Below are 23,121 nucleotides of genomic sequence, written 5' to 3'. Positions count from 1 at the left end.
TCTCCCCCCCCCCCCCCCCCCCCAATCTCCTAATGAAGATTATTTATAGTTTGACAAATTCTTCTTTGGTGAACTTTTATACATACATGCTCTTTGTGAAATAAACTAATCATTATTGTAGACAAAACGACACTATGACCAACTAACAATGGTATATAAAATGTTAGAAACAAACATTTTAAGGGGGGAAAAAAGTAATTTTCTATAATCATGAAGTGTCTTTGCCATGAAGTGTCTTCACAATGAAGTAAATTTTGAAGAAAACAAAATAAAGCCAAAACTACCAGGGTAAAAACCCTTAAATATAAGCTCCACTACAAGGATGGAAGGAGAATGTAAAACCGAAGTCAGGCTGAGAGAAGCCCGGGGCATCCCGGTGAGAAGCAGAGAAGTCATCGACCTTCTGAGGGCCAGTGTAAAGCCAGCAGCTGTCACATACAGTGGTGACATGCCTGAGATGCCCAGGGAGAACATGCAGAGCTTGGAGTCCTGCCCAGGAGGCGAAGGGCGCGTCGATGTGGCTGGGAGTCGTTTTTGGGACGTATGGAATGGTGTCTCAGACCTGGGATGCCTTCCCTGGAAATGTGAGCCGCGTGAGTGGATCAGTGCCCAGAGTCTTACCCAGAAATGCCAACAGGATCAGCTGCTGGCGGTCAGCTGTCTTAGGAAGAGAGCAGCGGCTCCCAACCATGCAGAAGAGCAGGAGGCAAAGGTCCTGGTGGGCAGGGTGGCTGATGCTCACACCAAAGAAACACAGCTGGTGGCACCCTACTCCCATGTGGTCCATTCGGGACCGCAAATGGACGAGCAACCAAAGAAGCTTCAGACCTGCATGGAAAACTGGAAGAATGTGCTATCTGTGGTGGCATCTGACTTTGGGGAGGAGAACATTGTGCTGGAGGAGGTCTCCCAGGAGATAAAGGAGGCGGAGACAACACTTTGTCAAAACATGACTGGAGACAAAAAATTTCAGAGAGAATGGAAGGAGATGATACCTCAAAGTAGCACCACCGATGGTGACAAGTCAGCTGTGCAGGTAGGAACTCGTGCGATAACAGAACCAATGTATGTTATCTGTGAGGGCCAGACGTGTCCATCCATTAGAAGTGTGCGCAGAGATCAGCTACATGCCTGAAACTGAAGGTCAGAAAGAGGAACAGAGGAACTGTCTAAATGGGACATGGCAGGTGTATGAAGTCTCTGGGCATGCAGCCAGTGATGAGGCCCTGGGCCGGCATGAATTGTGTAGGAGGTCCAGGGCCAGCTGTCCAACAGAGCCGCTGGGCTTAGTGGAAGCGTTGGTGCAGCTGCAGTACCAGCCATTCGGCCAGGAGCAGCTTATGAATGACATAGATAAGGGGATGCTGGCCACACCCAATCTGGAGCAGGCCACCAGGCGCTGCTGTGAAGACAGATGCTCCATAATGGGGGGGCCGTGCAAGGGAGAGGACGGTCAGAACCACCCAGGGCTGTGGTGTCATGGCCCAGGTGGGCCCTCAGAATGGGAGCCAACACCTCTGATCCCCAAGCCAAGGACACGGAGCCAACTGGCCTCTTGTCAGACCTTAGTGTGGTCGGTGAGGACAAGGAGGAATCCTGTGTGCAGGAGGCACAGGATCTGGATGCTCAGCTGTTGGAGGGGGGAGGAGAGTTGCATGCATGTGATGCAGGGGAGCGACAGGTGGGGGGTAGGCATCAGCTGCTGGGGGAGGAGGGGCGGGAGCGGGGGCCAACAGGCAGCATCCCAGCCCAGAGGAGCCCAGCCCGAGGGGCTGCTCTGTCATGGCAGTCCCAGAGTTCCCGGCAATCCCTGGTCCTTGACAAAGAACTGGCCGCTGCCAAGGAAGAAAAAACCCAAATAAGGCAACAGCAGGAGCCTCACTTACAGGAGGGTCGTAGCGTAAACCGTTCACTCATCCGCTGGGAGTAACATCACTATCGGTTCACTAGTATCAAACCTGGCTGACGTCCATGGCATAAGCAAGCAAAAGTTACACAAACTGAATAAGCATGTCACAGAATGGACTTGATTTTATTAAAATTTTGTTTTGTCAAGATAACAACCAAGGCAGCATGTAGTGAAATGATTAAGGGTAAGGACTCGTACCCATGGCAGGACCCTGATCCAATCTTTAGGAAAATGACAAGTTCTTTAAATGAGAAGGAACTCAAATTTTCTCTGATAAAGCCATTAATTGTAAATTGCTGCATATGAGACGTTGACTTCAATTTGATTCCAGCATTGCTTTGTAAGTTGTGCTGGCAAAATAGAGGGGGTATGAGGAGAATGTAATTCTCTTTGTAGTGAGAAGTGTCTCGGGGAACCTGAGAGGTTTCATTACCCGTCTGTTCCTCCCATAGTGACTGAGCAGCTCCTCTTTCTTCTGAATAATTGAGAAACACAGGGGGCCACTTGGCTGAGAGCTAGGCCAGAACCTCCCGCCCATGTGTCTCTGCGGGCATGTCGGGGGGGTGGGGGGCTACTGACATTTAGGTGTCACCATGGGGTCCTAAGAGGCATGTAGACGAGGGTACAGGAGGGAGAAGGTGAAGAGCCAAGGCCTGGGGGGACAGTGACAGTGACCCAAGCAGGGTGCGACAGTGGACATGGAGAGTGTGTGTATGTGTGTAATCACCTGGTGGCTCCCTGAGCTGCAGAAGAGGAGTTGTTGATTGTCACAGCCTGGTCATTTCAGGATCTGGAGCTGGCCTGGGGGAAGAGGAGCATTTCACCCCCGGAGGAACTTGAAACGGAGGTGACACCGGAACTACTGGTCCTGTTCCAGCGAGTGAAGGTTCTGGAACATAGCCTCAGGGACAATGTCAACATCTTCACAGGATCCAAGGAGGACTTCAAGAACCGGTACGTTGCTGGCGATTAACAGAATAGGCTACGGAATAACTGTCGCTGTGTATAAACACCTAGAAGTAGTATTATGAGTCATTAATGAAAAGAAGGTTGCTGAAGAGGGCTAAACTCTTGTTATCTAACTGTATCACGGTTTGTTTACTGAAATGATTGGCCTACAGTGAGCTGACATCTGTGTTTTTTTAAGTAGCTTATTGTTAGCTACAAAGCTGTTTTTCCTGAAAATACTAGCAGTGCTCTCAGTTGTGTATTCAGAAACATTTGGCTTATTATTGGCTAAATGATCTTTGTTTAAGCTCAAATATTAGATGACAAATAGATTTTTTTTATATAGAATTTGAATTTTGATGATTTTAGTTACTGAAGGGGGTTAGTTTCTGAATCTAGACGATCCATGAAGTATGTCAGTAACACCATGTACTGTTTCCTGAGTTATAATAGCTTGATAGCTTAGTAGCTGTCAGAGAGTAAGATTCGGGAGGAACTCAATCCAGATATCAGTTTCATTAGGCCGGTTTTGTGCAAGCACTAGCACAGGAAGTATTTAAAGTATTATTAAGCTTATTAAGACATTAAGCAATTAAAGTTTTGGATAAATGTTGTTCATAAGCAGATGGTCACTCTGATGCCCATATGCATCCACGACATGCATGTAGCTCACATGTTTGGCTCAGAGAGGAGCTGACCTGGAGCTCATACACGTGTGACAGGATCAGAGAGCCAGGACTATCCGAGAGGAAGCTGCTGGTGAGGGTGGAGGATCTGATGGAGCAGGCTGCATCCCAGAGTGCAGCCGTGTCCCGGCAGAGACAGGCGGAGAGGCTCCGCGTGCTGAGGGAGGACGTGCAGAGTATGGTAAGGAGCATCCCACCCAAGAAAGCAGTTAATCCCCACGCTTTAAGTGTCATGGCCTACAGAGCTGTACTCTGCTGCAGGCCTTGGTTGTGTAAGTCAGAGGTATGTGACTGAATAAAAAAGTTTTGCTTCATGTGATCCTGGCAAACAAACAAACAAATAAGGAAGGAAGGAAGTTGTCGTTATTTTTGTGCGTAGGAGAATATAGAGCACTTCAAAATGGCTGCTGATGGTCACACCTGGCTCTGCCTTGTCAGGGGCCTCAGTTTTACTTGGGAGCCCCCCCAAGGAAAGTGATGATCATTTCACTTCCTCCATTGTGTAGGTAAACCAGGGGCCCTAGGCAGCTACGTATTCTGCCTGTAGCTAGAGCCAGTCCTGTTGAAGGCGAAGGCGTGCAAGTGCATAGAGATTGTGTGACCTGAACCGCTTCTCCTTCCAGAGGATGGAGAAGGAGAGGAGCGAGAGGGTATGGAAGGAACGGCTGAGACGAAGTCAGGAGCAGCTGAGAAGCAAGGAGGAGGAGATGAAGATGCAGAGCGATTACTTTGAGCACTTCAAACTGAAGCAGCAGCAGAAGCTGCGCCTGGCCCGGGAGTACGAGCACGCCCTCCGGAGGCGGGTATACGAACTGGAGAGGGAGTCCGTGGATCTGACGGCCACAGCCGCGCTGCTGCGTGCCGAGCTGGTGCGGCAGCCATGCGGGGAACCAGCAGAGCAGGAAGGCTGGGAGCAGGAGAGGGACAAGCTAAACGTGTTCATCAGCGGCCTGCAGGAGGACCTGCGGGAGCTGCTGGGGTGTGAGGAGGTGGGCCAGGAGGAGCGGCGTGCGCTGCTGGAGCGTCTGCAGGCCGCCGAGGATAATGGGGAGTTCCTGTCTCATCGGCTGGAGGACCTGCGATCCCGCGTCCAGCAGCTGCGGCTGGCAGAGGGGCGGCTGCAGGCGGAGCTGGAGGAGCTGGCTGAGGAGAACGCGCAGCTCCATAGGGGGCGCCAGACGCTGCCCGGGATAGAGAACGGACCTCAGGAAGCAGTCCCAAAGGATGGTAATAATCAGGTGAGGGCTGAAACCGCCGCCTCATCTCTCACTCAGTGTGATTTTATAATTCAAGCAGACATGGAGCTTAACTGCACGGCTAATGGCTACACCGTCAGCCTCACATAGGCAAAGCACTTCAGAGTGACAGACAGCCAGCTAGCTGGTGCAGGATGGGTCTGCAAGAGGGAGAGAGAGCAGTAGCATATGGAAAAGGATTATGGGTGGCCGATTCAGTGCTAAACCGCGAGTGTGCTCTGATGGATATAATCCCCTGAATCCAAGATGTTCAAAGTCCAGCACTCCTAGGACTGTCGATTTAATTAACCGTGGGAGACCTCATTAATAAGGCAAGGGGTACCATGTCTAACTGCTTCTCATGGAAAGTCCTTTGGGTTAATGGTTTGTGGTGGGGGAGGGGAGTGTTGGTCGTGTGGCAGAATGATTAGCCTGGTGTGTATACCCTGTTTAGGATAAATGGTTTTAGTTATTTTTTTTTATTTAACATAAAATAAATAATAATAAAAAAAAACTACGAGCTCAGGATTCCAGCACACACAAGCATTATCTCACATTTTCGCGTTGCCTTCTCAGACTGCTGACATCACTGCTATTGAAAAGCTGCTGCAGCTCAAGTGGGAAGCTGTCCTGGACCCAGCTAGAACTAAAGGCGTCCAAACCCCATCCATGACACAGTGCATCCGGGAGGCCATCGTGGTTTCCAGTGTGTATAAGCTAAACCATATGTTTCTCTCAGATGAGCCCATTTCCTTTCCAAGGCCTTATAACCCTTGTGAAGTTTGTAGGTCTCCAATAAGACATTGCATTGTGCTCCATATATCCAATTAGAAGATGCATGGGGATATTATTTGTGATGTATTTGGCTCATTCTGTTTGTGTGTGGTTTTGACAGAACTGATCCCCGAGATATCCAGGTCTCAGTCCTGCTCTCATGAGGGATTCTTAGAGATATCCTTCCTCCCGCTGCTGGAGACCAACTCCTTAAGCTTGGCGGAGATCATGCAGACCCTCCGCTGCGGGGGGGAGGAGCAGGTAGTGATCCACTGTCACCAGAGGGCTGTGCATGTCAGATCCTTGCTGGCTAACTGCTGGGGTTGGAATACAGTAATGTTTAAACTGGGAACATTGTGAAATATATTAGTAATTATTGCACTAAAAGTTGAGGTTTTTCTTCACCTATGGGTGTAAAAACTACATTAAACTATCCTCATTCATTGTCAGGTCCACCAAAATATGGAACAACTGGAGTCATTTAAGAGAGCTTTGGTGTCATGGCCAGGGGTGGTCGATCACTCCCAGAGTGAAGAGGGTTGTCTGTCCTTGCATAAAGAGGTTATGGCCGTTCCGTTTCCACCAGACCTTGTGAATCTGTTTGGGAGCAAATTCCAGAATTCTAACATCATATCACTGGTCTCTAAAACTACGGACGTGGATTGTAATTCCGTGGATAATGATCCACCTGCCACGGAGCTCTCTTGCAGTTCATACACCAGTGACCGGTTCAAGCCCACAAATGAGGAAATAAAGTTACTAAATGAAGCTGTGCATCTGCAGTCTGAGACAGTGAGTCTCTCTGACAGCAAAAAAGAGCTGGAGTCACTTGTGCACAGCAAGGAGGAGGCCTTGCAGAGGCTGTCAGAGGAGAATCCTCAGTTACAAAGGAGTGGCACAGGCAGCTGCTATAGCGAAGGGTGCTATGAGGACCCAGTGACACTGAGCTGTGAGAAGGATGAGATGCGCCTGGAAACACTGAAGAACAACTGGAGGCAGGAAAATAAGGTACTTGGCCAGCGCAACGAAGAACTTCTGGGACAGCTAGCCCAGTTGGAAGGTGAACACGAGCGGGAACTGGCCCAGCTGAGGCTGCAGATGGCCATGCTGGAGAAGGAGGTAGCCCGTTTGGAGGAGGAAAACAAGGAAACCTGCTGTGCAGCAGAGGAGGACCAGAAAGCAATCAAGGAGCTGCAGGATGCTCTGTGGAGGGAAAGTGAAGAGGTGGGAACCCTGCGGCGGAAGCAGGTGGAGGATATGGCTCTTATTGCTGAGCTCCGGGAAACCCAATGCAAGAAGACAGAGCAATCGGTGCTCCTGGAGGATGTGACAAGCCGTTTGTCCTGTAATGCTTCTGCAGGAAACTGGAAAGAGCCTCAGGTGGAGGAGACCAAAGAAAATGAGCAGCAGAAGGTCCTCAGGATGAGTTCAGATGCACAGACACTCAGGAATGGTGGGAGACAAGAGGTGACTTCCCCAAGGAGCGACAGCAGCACCTTGTCTGTGTTTAGGAGCACCTCAGTAGAAGGCAAGAACCTTAAAGAGGAGGGAGCACCTGACACTGGCATGACTTCAGATGCAATTCAGCAGCACCCAGCGCACAAAGAGCATCTAGGAACCAACAATGGTGTGAAACAGAGTGTACAGAAAGCAAGAGCAGTATTCAGATTATCTACAGAGTCTCAGAAGCCAACGAGGGAAACGGATGTGTCTCCTCAAAACAACAAAGTTACACAACAAAGCCACACAACTATCTACTCATACAAAACAGTCAACCTTGAAACAACCTTGCAGGTAATGATAATCTTGTACAGAATGAGGACAACATGTATGAATATAAATGGGATAATATAAATATAGGACAATTAATGATATTCTCATGATGGTAGCTATTAATTTGGCATTTTTATTGTGAAGTTCGCCTTTAAAATTTACCGAAATATCTGCATTGTTTGGTGACTTTTTCATGTTATCTGTAAGGAACGGTCCGATGTTGCAGAGGAGCTGAACAATGTGAGGAAGGAGCTGGGAGCCACTGTAGCAGACCTACAGCAATCTCAAGAATGCCTGGATAGGGCTAAAAGTGAGGTACACAGCCATTAGTCTCCAGTGACCATGAGGATAGATTTTACTGACCATGATCCCAATGGAAACTGTGTTTAATGAAGAAAGAGGAGGAAAATGTCTTCAAATGGCCACATTAGATTGTCTGCAGTGGTCTACCTGCAAGCTAGAATCAAGGATGATACAGTGGGCAAGCTGGTATTACCTTAAGCATCATTTGTTTTTTTTAGGCACAGAAGTGGTACCGGGAGTTAGGCCTAGCAGAATCCAGGAGAGAGGAAGCAGAGAAGAAGGCTTCCCAGGCTCTGAATGAATTGAAGAGGGTTAAAGCCTGCCTCAAGGAGTCCGAGGGGAAGAAGAAGGAAAACAGTGAACTGAAAGACGAGGTTCTGCACTGCTGCGTTGACGGTTATGAATTAGTGTTAAAGCGCTTGTTAAAGTACTTATTTACAAGAAATTTGAATGTCTGGCATTTTTTTTCTGTAGGGGTTGAGAACTGCATTTATTGACTGCCTAGTGATGACTTTAGTGAGCTTGTCGGACATGTTACCTCTGACTGTTTCGGAAATTGATGGTGGACTGGCGGCCTTTCTTATTGTACCTACATCATGTTTCAGGTAGAAGAACTGAGGAGACAAATGACACATCTGGAGAAGGAGCACGTGAATGCTGTCTCTATGAGTGCCCGGCTGGAGGAGAAGCTGGTCTCTCTGCTGACCTGCCTTGATGCCAAGGTTGGTCCATGTTCCAAGATGCTGTCCATGTCACTCACTTCTGCAGACTTTCTGGCCCAGCGTTACACCTCATTTCGCCTAAGCATGATGTGCTTATGCACATTTTTGCCCTTATGCTCAGTTGTGCTCATAATTTCAGCAATTAGGTGCTATTATGTCTCTGTAGGTATTCCAGTTATAGTAATTCTACTATTTTATTTTATTTATTTACATGTTCTTTCTGATTTATACAGTGTGGCACTGAAGATGGACAAATGGCAAAGAACTTATCCCTGGAGGGCTATGAGAGTGCACTGGAGACCTGGTGTGATACAATCAAGACCCTGAAGGTGCACTATGATGACATCAAATACCAGGTATCCCAACTGGGACACTGCAACACGAGAACAGTTTCTGAACACATTCTCCAGTAGTAGTTACCAGTTGAGTTCTAGGTTTTTAATCATCGAATGTAATTGTGTGATTCATTTCTCTGCCATGACAAGTCGGGTCATGGTGCCTTTTAGTCTTATCATTTTTTAGCCTTAAGTTTTTTTTAAACCACATAAATACAATCATGTGATGAGTTAATATAACAAGTACATGGTACAATCAGTGACCATTATGAACTAATAAGCTTTATCTTTTATTCTAGTTTGAGGAGCTCCATAAGAAGAAGACTCAGTGTGACCTGGACATGGCTCCTCTAAAGGTGACTAATATGGGAACCTCTTGGCAGAGTCACAGTAGATCCGGCTAGAAAATTCTCAAGGACGGATACCTAATACAATAGAGAAATTTATGGAATTTTTTACAATTTATTTTTTTTAAATATATTTTTGCCGGACTGATTATAATTCTTTGCTCATTATAATATTGACGATGGTGACTATGATGAGAATGAGAAGGATGGTACTGACTGGCGATGAGAACGGGGGTGACGATGATGGGCTTGAGTTCCTGCCCTCTCTGCCAGGCCAGGCTGGCCTGCGTGGTACAGAAGTGCCGAGAGAGGAACAGCCTGATCGTTCAGCTGGTGCGTAAGCGGTGCAGGTGCGGCTGCATCCGCCGCTCCCTGATGCAGGAGGCCGAGGACCTGGTCAACGACACGGCACTGCTGGAGTACTCCAGCGCCTTCGGGCCCACGCTGGCTGCAGTGCAGGTGGGCTGCTTTTCAGCACGGGGATCATCACGGGTAACGGTTACATATACTGAACAAAAATATAAACGCAACACTCTTGTTTCTGCTCCCATTTTTCATGAGATGGACTTAAAGACCTACAATTCATTCCAGATACACAATATTACCATTTCTCTCAAACATTTCTCACAAATCAGTCTAAATGTGTGATAGTGAGCACTTCTGCTTTGCTGAGATAATCCATCCCACCTCACAGGTGTGCCACATCAAGATGCTGATCTGACATCATGGGTAGTGCACAGGTGTACCTTATACTGCCCACAATAAAAGGCCACCCTGGAATGTGCAGTTTTTTGCTTTATTGGGGGTCTGGGGACTCAGAACCGGTCAGTATCTGGTGTGACCACCATTTGCCTCATGCAATGCAACACATCTTCTTCGCATAGAGTTTATCAGATTGTCAATTGTGGCCTGTGGAATGTTGGTCCACTCCTCTTCAATGGCTGTGCGAAGTTGTTGGATATTAGTGGGAACTGGTACACGCTGTCGTATACGCCGGTCAAACACATCCCAAACATGCTCAACGGGTGACATGTCCGGTGAGTATGCTGGCCATGCAAGAACTGGGACATTTTCAGCTTCCAAGAACTGTGTACAGATCCTTGCAACATGGGGCCGTGCATTATCTGTCTGAGTGGCTGGTCTCAGACGATCTTGGAGGTGAACCTGCTGGATGTGGAGGTCCTGGGCTGGTGTGGTTACACGTGGTCTGCGGTTGTGAGGCCGGTTGGATGTACTGCCATATTCTCTGAAACGCCTTTGGAGACGGCTTATGGTTGAGAAATGAACATTCAATGCACGAGCAACAGATCTGGTTGACATTCCTGCTGTCAGCATGCCAATTGTACGCTCCCTCAATGCTTGTGGCATCTGTGGCATTTTGCTGTGAGACAAAACTGCACATTCCAGGGTGGCCTTTTATTGTGGGCAGTATAAGGTACACCTGTGCACTACCCATGATGTCAGATCAGCATCTTGATGTGGCACACCTGTGAGGTGGGATGGATTATCTCAGCAAAGCAGAAGTGCTCACTATCACACATTTAGACTGATTTGTGAGAAATGTTTGAGAGAAATGGTAATATTGTGTATCTGGAATGAATTGTAGATCTTTAAGTCCATCTCATGAAAAATGGGAGCAAAAACAAAAGTGTTGCGTTTATATTTTTGTTCAGTGTATAAACATCCACCCTGGCACCTGCAACACCATCACCACAAAGAAAATGTATACAGATGCACAGGCATCAGATACACATTATACCCATGAAGCTATGGCTGTTCACAACCACAAATCAGCCTATTAATAGTATCACCAGGGCAATACAGTCCATGTGTGGAACAATGTAACAATTTCTCCTTGCTAAGTGGTAAACATTCCCAAATGCTGTCAAAGGATGCATTATTTTCTGGTTTATTTAGCTTTTTAGAGTGTGCTGTTTTGCAAAGAGAGGTGCAAAGATAACCTACATTTGTCTCCATAATTTTACTAATGACCTCTTAAAATGGCCCTCGCCCTGTGTTCTGCCGGATTGTTTCAGGATAATCTCAGAGAATCGCTGGAGGCAGGAAGAACAGACGATGCAGAAGGCAAGTGTGTGCTCCTCTTAGAGAAAGGCATGTAAATCTTCTCATGCCCTGCATGTTTGGCACTCTGCTGGGCAGTTTTACCGTGGTGCTAGCTGTTATGGTGTCTGGTTTATCCAGCTGTTTTCCATAACCTCACTAGCATTATGGGTAATAAAGCCTGCTTAACCGCTTTGGCATTGTGGGTAATAAACCCTGCTTAATCACTTTGGCATTATGGGTAATAAAGCCTGCTTAACCACTTCGGCATTATGGGTAATAAAGCCTGCTTAACACTGTTAGCACTATGACCATTGGAGCCTGTTTTACCCACCCAAGTATAATAGGTAAGAAAGCCTGTATAACATCATTAGCACTATGATAAAATGTCTGTTTGCCTTGATGTTCCATGTATGCTTTTTGTGCGGCAGATTCTTGGTCTAGCGCTCATGGAAGCCTGATGGAAAAGGCCACGCCCCTCAGCTACAGACAGTGTGTGGCCAAGACTGACTACTGTCCCAGTCCTGATATGCCCCAGACAGCACTGCCCATAGTGAGTAATGCCGTCCCAAACATACCTGTGCTTTTATACTCCTGAAATTAGGTATTTTAATTATTAGTCTCTTTAAAGGTTTTTTTTTAATGGCAGGGTTCACTACCCAGACTCGTAGAATTATTCAACCCTTGTTATTGGATTATCCATCCATCCATCCATTTTCCAAACCGCTTATCCTACTGGGTCGCGGGGAGACCGCAGCCTATCCCGGAAGCAATGGGCATGAGGCAGGGAACAACCCAGGATGGGGGGCCAGCCCATCGCAGGACACACTCACACACCATTCACTCACACATGCACACCTACGGGCAATTTAGCAAGTCCAATCAGCCTCAGCATGTTTTTGGACTGTGGGGGGAAACCGGAGTACCCGGAGGAAACCCCACGACGACATGGGGAGAACATGCAAACTCCACACACATGTAACCCAGGCGGGAGACTCGAACCCGGGTCCCAGAGGTGTGAGGCAACAGTGCTAACCACTGCACCACCATGCCGCCCCTGATATTGGATTAATATAATTAATATACTTTGTAATTAACTTGGGGAAAGCTAAATAAGTACAGATGTGCATTGATTTGAGTCCATGTTTCCTTCTGGAAGTGAGGACAAGAGTAAATCAGGACGTATCTCGATCGTTACAGCGGTGAAGTCACATATACTGTATAACGTGAGATACATTGTAGTAAACCTCTATAGGGGCAGTGCAACTGGTTTATTTAGGTTCTTCTCACATGCTGTACACGTTCTAAAATACGTGCTAACATCCCCTACGTCTGCTATAGATGTAAGTATGATCGATTGTTACTCAACAGAGGATGTAAGACAATTGATGACTTTATTAATAAATGTCACCAAAAACATTCTTCACGAGTGTAAGTTTAAATTCTGAGTGAGGTAATTTTATTTGTTTTAGCTTCCCCTCTCTGCTGGGGAAGAAGTGCAGGTTGCCGGTGCCCCAGACAGCCGAGGGCTGTGCCGTGCTGAGGTGAAGGGAGAGTCTGGCTTGGTTCCTGCATGTTTCCTGGAGGAGAAAGACGCCAGAAAGCAATCGCCCCCCTCAGGCAGCGATCCTGCAGGGTGCCTTGCGTGGCTGACAGGACCTGAAAAGATCCTGGAAGTCCACCGTCAGCTGCAGCGGCTCCATCGCAGTAATTACCAGGTGCCAGTTCTCACTCTGCTGGATGTATTTATTTCTCAGGCCTTGCACGTCTACTTTGCAAAGGTCAGGCTTCAATGTGGATATTAGATGACCCTTAAACGCCCGGTAAAGAGGGACTCCTGCAAGAGAATCTCTAGCAAGAAATCAACATTGTTTCTGAGCATCAGTAAATTACTGAAAATGTCATATACAAATATGTATTCTATCTTCAGAGATCTAAGAAAACAGTGACATCCATCTTTGCTACAAGCTAAGCAGGTCAACCTCTTTTTCTAGTATTTAGTAGTGAATCTTTTCAATGACTTGGAGGACATCTGACCCTAAACACTATGACAGGAGGATGTGACTGATGACTTTAGTTGGTCTGAGGTCACATGATCAAATGTTACAAGCAAATTTAATTTCAGGCTGTCATCAGTTTTGTGAGCGATGGCTTCGCGTTTAGTGCATGGTTGAATTAAATATATGGAGATGTTAATTTCTGCCACTTCTCCTAACAGATCCTTCCCCTGACAGAATGCAATGCCAAACCGGAATTAGGTCCCTTTTCTGTCTCTGCCCAAATTCAATCCCAGCATGCCTTGTGTGGCCTGTCTGAGGCCTCTGGAGCAGCAAGAAGCACCCCTCCTTTTCACAGAAAAGGGGAGATGAGGAGGGGGGAGCGGCAGGAGCCCCAGCAGGAAAGGAAGAGTGACTTTGCCGAGCCAGTCGGGACCGCTGCAAAGGACGAGCCTGTGATGCTTAACAACGTGAGCCCCCCAGGCGGCAGCATCTGCAGAGCTGCCGCTGAAGACCGTCTGCCTGACCAAGCCAACATGGCTGCCACTCCCAACGCTCTATCTCCTGAAGACAGACCCCTAAGAGCAAAGCTAGGTAAGAGTCTATTTAATCCTCCACTCACTCAAGTCATTAGTCAAAAGCACACCTCATTCTGAGATAAAACGGCATCCTAAGGTAACAGCACTCTAAATCCAAGCTGGGAAATGTTTACAGCTCTCAAAGTTACACTGAGCTGCCACATTAATATGCATGAAAAGCTTTTAAATCTTCTCAAGCTCTCCCTGCAGTAGCAGACAGTTATTACTGCTATGGGGCTTTGGGTTTTTAGTTCTGACTGTGGTTAAGGGTTGTCTGGATTTGTGGACATTTTTCTCTCACCGGAATAGCTGGATCGCCCTAGATTTATGCTCACTGTGGTGTGTCGCTGTGTTTGACCTTCCCCCAAAACCACAAAGATCAGCCTGCCATCAGACACAGCCAGACACACACACACATTCCCTTTGTCTATGTCCCCCCCCCCCCCCCCCCACACACAGACACACAAAAACCAAAGAAGATTATTACCTTCCGTATAATATGTCATGCTTTGAACAACCTATTTCCACTGCTGTTTTAAATAGCAGTTTTTGGTGTCTGTAAGGAATGGGATTCGGTGCTTTGTTACCGTCAGTATTTATTCCAACCATGTTTAATTATATCAACGAGGCCTGACTCTGCCGTGTATGTGATTGAATAAACTAAGCTAATGGTTAGGTGAGAAAATAGCGTTGAATGTGTTCATTTTGTCAGTGGCTAAGTAGAGTGTGATTAAATCCATTTGCATTGTGGGTATTGTAGGGGGGGAGGGTGCCAAAAATCACTGCCTTCATCTGTAACAATGATATTCATTCAGATAAAATAACTCCTATAATTTCCTAAAAACCTAAAATTACTTGTGATTGAATGGATGAGTAGCTTCAACCTTCAGCATAGTGACACTGCAGTGTAAATCAGCTTTATGAAATCGGTGCAGGATATGCTATCAGTGTTATAATACAGTGTTACATGCATTACAGTGACATTGTAACACAGCAGTATGCCGGCTAATTATGCACGTGCAGCAGGAGAGGATTTATGACGGGACAGCAGTTTTCGTTCAGTATTGCACTCCAGCTCATTTTATCAGAACTCACCCCACATGCACTGCACTGCAGAAAAGCTACAGGTCACGCAGAGCCCTGCCTCTCTGGCTCTCTCTATCAGAACTCACGCTACATGCACTGCACTGCAGAAGAGCTACAGTTCACACAGAGCCCTGCCTCTCTGGCTCTCTCTATCAGAACTCACGCTACATGCACTGCACTGCAGAAGAGCTACAGGTCACGCAGAGCCCTGCCTCTCTGGCTCTCTCTATCAGAACTCACGCTACATGCACTGCACTGCAGAAGAGCTACAGGTCACGCAGAGCCCTGCCTCTCTGGCTCTCTCTATCAGAACTCACGCTACATGCACTGCACTGCAGAAGAGCTACAGTTCACACAGAGCCCTGCCTCTCCCGCTTTCCGCTGTGCTGCTATGTCACCCTTCCGCTTCCTCTCGCAGACCCTCCAGCTCCCGTGGTTTCGCTGAAAGTCATGAAGACGGTGGGGCAGAGTGGACTGATGATTGGCTGGGACAGGCCACCGCTGGACGAGCTGGGCTGCAGTAATGGCACCTTCGTGTGCGGATACCGCGTGGGTCACATCACCTTATCGCGGTTCATACTTCACAGACGCCGTCTTTCATGAGCAGCTGTCCTACTTCTACTGTAAAACCTGCACATATGTGCCTCTGCACCTCTGTGTTCACACTGGAGATACATGGCAGGTTTTATTTGCGCGTATTTCTTTGTTTATACAGGGCGAGTTTTGTTTTTTTATCCTTATGTACATATAGGACAGGATTACTTTTGGATATATCTTTGTTCATTCAGTAGATTGAGGCTTTGATTCCTTATTGCTTCTATGTTCATATAAGGCAGGTTTTATTAGCTTGTAATTCTTTGTTTATACAGAAGATGTATGCCATGTTTTGTTTTGTTTAGTTTTCGTATGTTTATTTGCAGATAGGACAGGTTTTGTTTGCATTTCGTTCTTTCTTTATGCAGTAGATACTTAAGCTTTGTTTCCTTATTTTGTTTATATGTTATAAAAGGCAGGTTTTATTAGCTTATATTTCTTTGTTTATATGGTACATAGAGGGCAGGTTTTGTTTCCTTATATATCTCTACAGTTGTTACAGAGCCAGGTGTCTCACAGATATTTTGTAGAAACATCAAATGTGCTTGTAGGCTTTTTATTGATATATATATTTGTCAGTGTGATGCAGAATCTCTCTGTTCATGTACAGTAGACTGATAGCGTTTGATCATGTTCATCGCCCCAGGTTGTGTGAGGGAGGTAGACCCTCCTGCTTACTCTTCCCACACATCCTCCTGAACGAAGGACACCAGACATCAGTCAGCCCTGCTCCATCTTTATAGGTCATCATTAAACTGTATCTTTTTAGGTCTCATTATTAAGCAACAACATAATTAACCTCCTTCACGGTAACTGTCCACAGTGCCGAGTTTCTGCGTATCTATGGGGCCTGTTGCATTAATTTTCCCACACTGGCCATCTGCCGACCTCAGGCCTGCCTTGGGTACTGACAGAACCCTGCGTGTGACCTCTACTGACTGGCAGCCGTTTATCTTTTATAATGTGAAGCTGTCCAACTTCAGGCTGATAGATTTAACCCTTTGTAATCCTAACACCATTGAAGCCATCCATCCATTTTCCAAACCGTTTATCCTACTGGGTCGCGGGGGGTCCGGAGCCTATCCCGGAAGCAATGGGCATGAGGCAGGGAACAAGGCAGGATGGGGGGCCAGCCCATCGCAGGGCACACTCACACACCATTCACTCACACATGCACACCTACGGGCAATTAAGCAACTCCAATTAGCCTCAGCATGTTTTTGGACTGTGGGGGGAAACTGGAGTACCCAGAGGAAACCCCACGACGACATGGGGAGAACATGCAAACTCCACACACATGTGACCCAGGCGGAGACTCGAACCCAGGTCCCAGAGGTGTGAGGCAACAGTGCTAACCACTGCACCACCATGCCGCCCCGGTTTGAAGCCAAAATGCTGGATATTAAGATAGACTCACTTATTAATTCATATAATGGGGATTAAGTCTTATTTTCAGGAAACTGAACCAGGATAGAGGTTATAGTCCCCAAGACCATTGTCCTATTTTAAATCTAACAGCCAATGGGATCTTGTATTAGTTCCCACAAATAATTCCACAAAAGTGACCGTCTGTCGGATCCAGTAGCACCATTCTGCCAGATCTGAGTTGAAGATGTTTATTTGTCATCATTCTTGCCCACTCCTCTTCATTCTGAACCTCATTTGGTTACCAGGGGCTCTCACCGCCTCAATGTGACCTGTCCTGTTCCTCTTTGCAGGTCTATGTAGAAGGAGAATTCCACAAATCTGTGATGAGCTCAGCTTGTACCAAGGTAAATCCAGCAATAAATACCCATCTGTGTGCCATTGATGTCACTGTTTGAATGTATTAATTAGCCTATGAAACCTGCTGATGTTAGCGACTCATGCCTGCAGTACGGGATGAAGCCCTTTTAATGAACTGAACAAAACCGCAGCTGTTCCGGTTCTCAAGGCAGAATGCCTTGTCTCTTGTCCTCAGGCGGTTCTGGAGAACCTGGACCTGTCTGTGCCAGTCCACATCAGTGTCCAGACTCTGGGCTCAAATGGGCTGCTTGCCGAGAAGGTTCACGTCCTGTTCGAGGGCAGCTGGCCGCCCACTGGACCAGCGTCGACCCCGGGGTCCCCTGTTCGGCGGTGGCATACTTGGACCAGCCAGCCGGTTAGAAAAACACACACATGCATGTTGATGGAAAAGCATCTGCATGTCACATCTGTATGGGGCCAGCATGCGGCTCAGGGCAGAAGATCGCAGGACTGAGCCCCGGCTTCCGTAGAGTGGTCACATGTCCCCTGATCAAAGCCCTTAACCACCAGCTCCATGGGCAAATAAAAATGTATCATTTTTTTACTTTATGATACACACACAAGACATTTGTAGTACTGATAGGTTCAACTCACACTTTTTCCACACACATAATCCCCTACACACACCATACTTAGGGACTCACACACACACACACACACACACACACAGGATTATTCTTAGTCCTGTCAGATTCATCAGGGTAAATGATTTTAGTACTCGAGTTCCACAGATGAACCAAATAGCTGGACCAGAGGATCATGTCCTCCACTGACCGCGAATGACAAGTCCCCGGGTCGTCTTCACCCAGGATGGAGTCGGGCCCTTCGGCTGTGCACCAGCTCACCTGCCTCTTGCTCCTGGTCAATAGGAGCGTCACAGGAGCCCAATGCGGCGGCTGGCCTGGTTTAGGCCACAGTTCCCAGAGGAGTCCTCAATCCAGGACATGTCTCTATTAATAATCTCTGCAGTTCCACTGAACTATATCCCTGGGCATTATGTAGTTCATATGTAATATGTAACATTTATAGCTTTCTTTACCATAATTTCCCTGCACCCTAACCCTAACCCTAATCCCACATGTAGGTGCCGGATTCTTACAGGTAATCATCTTTTTGGGTGTGGACTTAACCATCATGATGGATCCTGCTGTTCCTGACTCGTGGAGGCACCATAAGTTGAGCTGTGTTTAATTAAACAAAGGCCTGTGTTTGGGTTTGTGGTCTGTAGCAGCAGTCCGCACATGCGCGCCTGACTGATAGGTGGCGCTGTGTCAGCACGACCGGCCCAAGGTTGACAGTGTGGCCTCAGCCGCACGTTTGGCTTCCCCCTGTTCGGAAATGGAATAGGACAGGAATGTACTCTGTATTTTCAGGTGACCTCCAGAGCCCCAGTCCTGAAGCAGCCCAGTCTGAAGTCTCCTACTGAACCTGCACTGGTAAGCAGTCACCGCCCCCCCCCCCCCCCCACCCCCCATGCTGTCCCTCATTGGATGTCCATGCGTGGTGCCTTTTTGGAAAATCCACATTGAATCGACCACAACTTGCATAGAAGGATGTATCTAAAATGATCGGGTGAAGCTAAATGGACTAGCATAGCAAAAATGCTACCTGGCTGGACGATGAAGGCTTTCGGGCTGCTACTGTGTCAGCTTAGAAAGTTCCCCCCACCAAAGACAGGGAGTCCGCAGAGCAGTGAATGAGAAACACCGCAGGCGGCCTTGGCTGTGAGGTGGGACCTGAACGTCCGTCACAGCTCAGGCGAAGGTGACCTTTTCAAAGACCAAATTTAGGTGGACACCACACGCCTGTGCACACATGTAGGAAACTCTGCGAAAATGTTTGGCTGGCAAAGGAAATTTATTTAAATGACCTTTTTGTTTGTGTAAAAATATTGGTTTTATGTTTGTCAAAGTGTGTTAGCTTATCCATTTAGCATATCCATTAAAACAATCACCCCAGTATTTGCACTGACCATCCAATATATCCATGTATTTCACCTCTAGCACACCACATTTGGCTAATCAATACCTCATTGAGGTAATTTACTAAGAAGTCAATTTATTAACTTGGGAACTGAAGCGATGTTCATCTAACAAGAGATTGGTAACTTTTTGGAGGACAGAAGGAATTCTTACTAGTTTTTATTGTGTAATTTTTCAGTAATGTTAAATTGTTTTTTTATTCTGAGCCAATATGTACTTAACTATAAACTATATTTAGATATAGATAAATAACTACAAACATTTTCTTTGACTGCCTAAGACATTCCTGTTCCACACACATACTTACTGAGACTGACATTTACCCAACCACACATATGGTGAGTGAGGGCCAAGACGAGAAAAGGATAAAAGGAAGGATTCAAGAGGATGTAGTGAAGTCTGACGAAAGAAGGAAAAAAGGGAAAAAGAGAACGGACGGAGGGATGACAGAATGCGGCACAAAAGAGGGCGTGGAGAGTGTATGGAAATGGCACATCTGTGTAGGATGTGATGTATGTGATATAATGGCGGTGAGCTGTATGACATCCTGGGCTGTTTGCTGCCTTATACTTTCACAGTGGGATCAGCAGAGGTCAATACTGATATGAATAGGAATGAATCACCTCGCATTCTCTGCTGTGGCTGTGAATTGCCTGCCGTACGTACAGTAATTCCTTTCCTGCTCTGGCAGTGTGTGGCCGTCTATAACTACAGCCCTCTGAAGGACAGCCCCAACATCCACCCCAGCAGAGAGCTGGCCTTTCGGGAGGGAGAGGCCGTGTGGGTGTTCGGCGAGCCCAGACGGGATGGCTTCTGTGACGCTGAGGTGCACACAAACGGTCACATGCACACACACACCAGAAGTGCAGAGGCATCTAGTTTAATGGTAAAGGCTGCTGGTGTTTGAGTTAGCGAGGGATGAGTTACTTTGGGTGTAACGGCAAACTCCATAGCAATGGCCCCCTTGACTGCATGAAGATCCATACAGACTCGTACAGTTTCCCCAAGTGTGTCTCTGAATGGATCTCTGAACGCATCCTTGAATGTCTTCGACCATGTCCCTCGTCTTCTGTGGTGGCTGGTTTTTTGCGGATGATGAAAATGAAGGGTGGGTGAGAAGAAGGTTTTTTGGTCTGAATGACACCGAGAAGCCATGTTAGGAGACGGGTCGGTGGGCAGCAGCTCATTTCCAATTTTTGGTCTGAGATCAAATGGAGAGGCTGATATAATTCATTTTGATTGGTTGCCTGGATGTTACTCAGAAATTCTCTATTAACCAGGACTAGCTGAAGATCCTACATCTGCCTCAGTCTAGTGTCATCAAAGAAGGATTTTCTATTGGCTTAGCAATACATAAATAATAGCATGGTGTATTTTTGCTTATCGGGTGACAGATTTTGACTATTTCCTAGGTCAACGGGACACGTGGCCTTGCACCAATGGCGTTCCTGGAGGAGATCAGCTCAAGGCTGCTGAGCGAGGAGTAAGCAGAGCGTAAGGTTTGGTGTCACATCACCTCGCATAACCCACGGCCTTTTGCAGATGAGACCCACACCTGTCTGCCATGGGACTGACCGACCTCTTCTGCCCTTTTGCAGAGGAATAGGTGATCAATCTAAAGTCTCTGAGATCCATCACCAGTGAACCAGTGGTCTGAAACATCCAGGACATCGTCAGACCCACCAAAAAGTAACATCAGCGGGACATAACCCTCTGAAGTGCGTCGACATGAGCACATGTCATGTGACCTGCCCTTTCTGTCTGGACGATATTGAAGGCTTCTTTGACTGAATCACGCTTAAAACAACAAAATGAATTTGCCGATGAAATGTGGAGAATTGATACAAGGTTCTGAGTCATGAAATCATTAACGAAGTTCGTGTTGTTCTTTTTGTTGCCATAACAGTAAAACTCAGTGTGCAGTGCCAAAAGACCTGCCTGTCTAACAGCGCACGAGCCTGCCATCATCATCAATCCTTATGGTTTGCACTGAACACCTAAGCCCTCGCTCTTCTCCCACCGTGAAGCGCAGTGGTGATGCTTTCAGACCGAACAATGGTGCAAGCCGCTAACTATGATGCAGTTTGATACAGTTGTGATCTTTCTGCTTAAATGATAAATGTTTCAACTTTTTCAACCTACAGTATTACCCACACATCTCTGAGGTGTTAATGAGAGAACAAAAAAGAACACTAATGCTGTGCAGTGCCAGCCTTTACTGTGACGTGGCACTGCAAGCAGTTTTAGCATTCAAGGAAATGTAGGTTTGAAATCCGCAAACTAAACGACTGAGTCATCAATTCAAAATACCTCTGTCTAAACTGAGAAAATTCTCCTGTGTGATCATTCCTGACTACACTCACAGGACAAACATGGAATCAGATTTACTGTCCTTGGTTCCAATCTGATGTGAATGTCCTATTGAAATATAGTCAGTGTCCTTGCACAAAGTGCCCCGTTTAAATTTTTTTTAAATTTGAGTTTTTAAAAGTATTTCTTTGTAGACCATTTCACCAGGTCAGGTGTTTTTTTGTGTTGTTCCGTGGCTATTTAGGAATTTCTTTTAAAATATTTTATTAGGAATGAATTTTTAATATGAATGAAATATTACATCAATGCCACCCAAATTGTCCAGTTAAATTCCTTTGTTTTAAAATATAATGAAACAAAGAACATATTGTCTCAAGCGTGACGCCTGTCCTTAAAATCCAAAGTAACAATTAGAATTGCATTTAACAGATTCTGATAGTTACTGTAGGTTCTGAGCACTGTGTTGCTTTTTGGTTGCCTTTTCTCTTGTTACTGAAACTTGTAAGGTAAGACTCTGACTTTCTGGAGTTTCTCCAGGCAGTTCCTGCATATGTTGGAAATGTGGTTACCTTTGTTTTGCTGTTCTTTCCACATTGAATGTGAGAACTGATTACTTCTGCCCTCCACACTTTAACTTCCACTTGATTACAGACATTTACTTTTAATATCGATTATTTGGCCTACATGGGTACGAAGGCTCTGGACCCCTGTCAGCCTGGATAGGACAAGCGGGTATAGAAGATGGGTGGATGGATGGATGGATGGATGATGGAATTTCATGCACATACACACATTTGTTATATTCATGTTGCAGAAGATGTATTCTGACACTTGTGTTTAATAGTTAGGAAGCGTAATTTTCTTTGCTGATCCATGGTGACTGTCTATCTGTTTAACAAGCAAATCTGTGAAAAGGTGTTGAGACCCAAATGATTCCATGCTACAGGCCACTATACTCCATTTCAAAATGGCATTGTGGAGTAATTCTAGAACTATATATTTTTTAACCTTCCACTCTGAGTACTGATTGGTATCAAAACGCGAAGCCTCCTGATACAATGTTTTGGTTTCAGTAGGCTTTTCATGAAGACTTTGTTGGTGACCCTGTAGGCCTACGGTCATGTTGAAGATGCTGTGCACCTAGCCCCTGTTCCGTGGAGAAGACCCATGGAGGAGATCCATCTGATGTGTTCTGTTGATGCATTATTGTGCCATTATGGACCCATTTTTTATGTTTCAGATATACTGACACACAACACTTACAGCTAAATGTAAATACATGGGTAATCCACTTGCTGACACAAACTTATTTTTGTATATTCACTAGATGTACATTATTTCTATAATTTTTTGTTAAAACTAAAGAAAATACATTTTGTTTATATAACAGTCTCTCGCCTCCTTGCTCTGTGTCCGAGGGAACCGTGTTGCACTTTTTTGAAGTATATCGATTTATAAAAACTGACGACGCATCTATATTACAAATTAAGCAATTGATAATGGTGACGCATCTCTGAACTGGAGCTGTCCTCTTATTTTCTCCTTATTTCGTAATATCTGAGGAAGATGAAAAGTTATCAACCTGCATTTTTCCATAGTCCCACCATTAAATTTTCATTTTCTTCGACTGAAATTTATAACTAAGGTATCTCCCTTAATTTATCAAATGACGAAAGTATTCCCACTTAAATTATTT

The 23,121-nt window shown here is 46.2% G+C and overlaps 1 protein-coding gene across 8 annotated transcripts; it reads left to right on the top strand.

Annotated features, from left to right (window-relative positions):
• Nucleotides 1–16: 16 nt before the first annotated feature.
• Nucleotides 17–22,817, top strand: LOC125704978 (restin homolog). Of its 8 annotated transcripts, none has more exons than XM_048971211.1 (24): nt 17–1,036; nt 2,697–2,863; nt 3,580–3,724; nt 4,167–4,781; nt 5,355–5,484; nt 5,674–5,813; nt 6,003–7,346; nt 7,533–7,640; nt 7,847–8,002; nt 8,234–8,350; nt 8,584–8,706; nt 8,985–9,041; nt 9,306–9,491; nt 11,069–11,117; nt 11,525–11,646; nt 12,566–12,811; nt 13,312–13,684; nt 15,173–15,303; nt 17,067–17,120; nt 17,309–17,488; nt 18,507–18,569; nt 19,807–19,941; nt 20,528–20,598; nt 20,714–22,817. In XM_048971211.1, exons 1-24 carry the CDS (start codon nt 323–325, stop codon nt 20,757–20,759), a joined length of 5,472 nt encoding a protein of 1,823 aa, XP_048827168.1. In that variant the 5' UTR covers nt 17–322; the 3' UTR covers nt 20,760–22,817. The 8 variants fall into 8 exon arrangements, with proteins under 8 accessions (XP_048827168.1, XP_048827167.1, XP_048827166.1 ...); XM_048971210.1 differs by having other exon boundaries at nt 11,522–11,646; XM_048971209.1 differs by having other exon boundaries at nt 9,306–9,524.
• The last annotated feature ends 304 nt before the right edge of the window (nt 22,818–23,121 follow it).

The sequence above is a fragment of the Brienomyrus brachyistius genome, chromosome 12, assembly GCF_023856365.1.
Source record: "Brienomyrus brachyistius isolate T26 chromosome 12, BBRACH_0.4, whole genome shotgun sequence".
In the NCBI taxonomy this organism is placed as follows: Eukaryota; Metazoa; Chordata; class Actinopteri; order Osteoglossiformes; family Mormyridae; genus Brienomyrus; species Brienomyrus brachyistius.
Note: the sequence above shows the minus strand (reverse complement) of the source record. Positions and strands in the feature narration are given on the sequence as shown.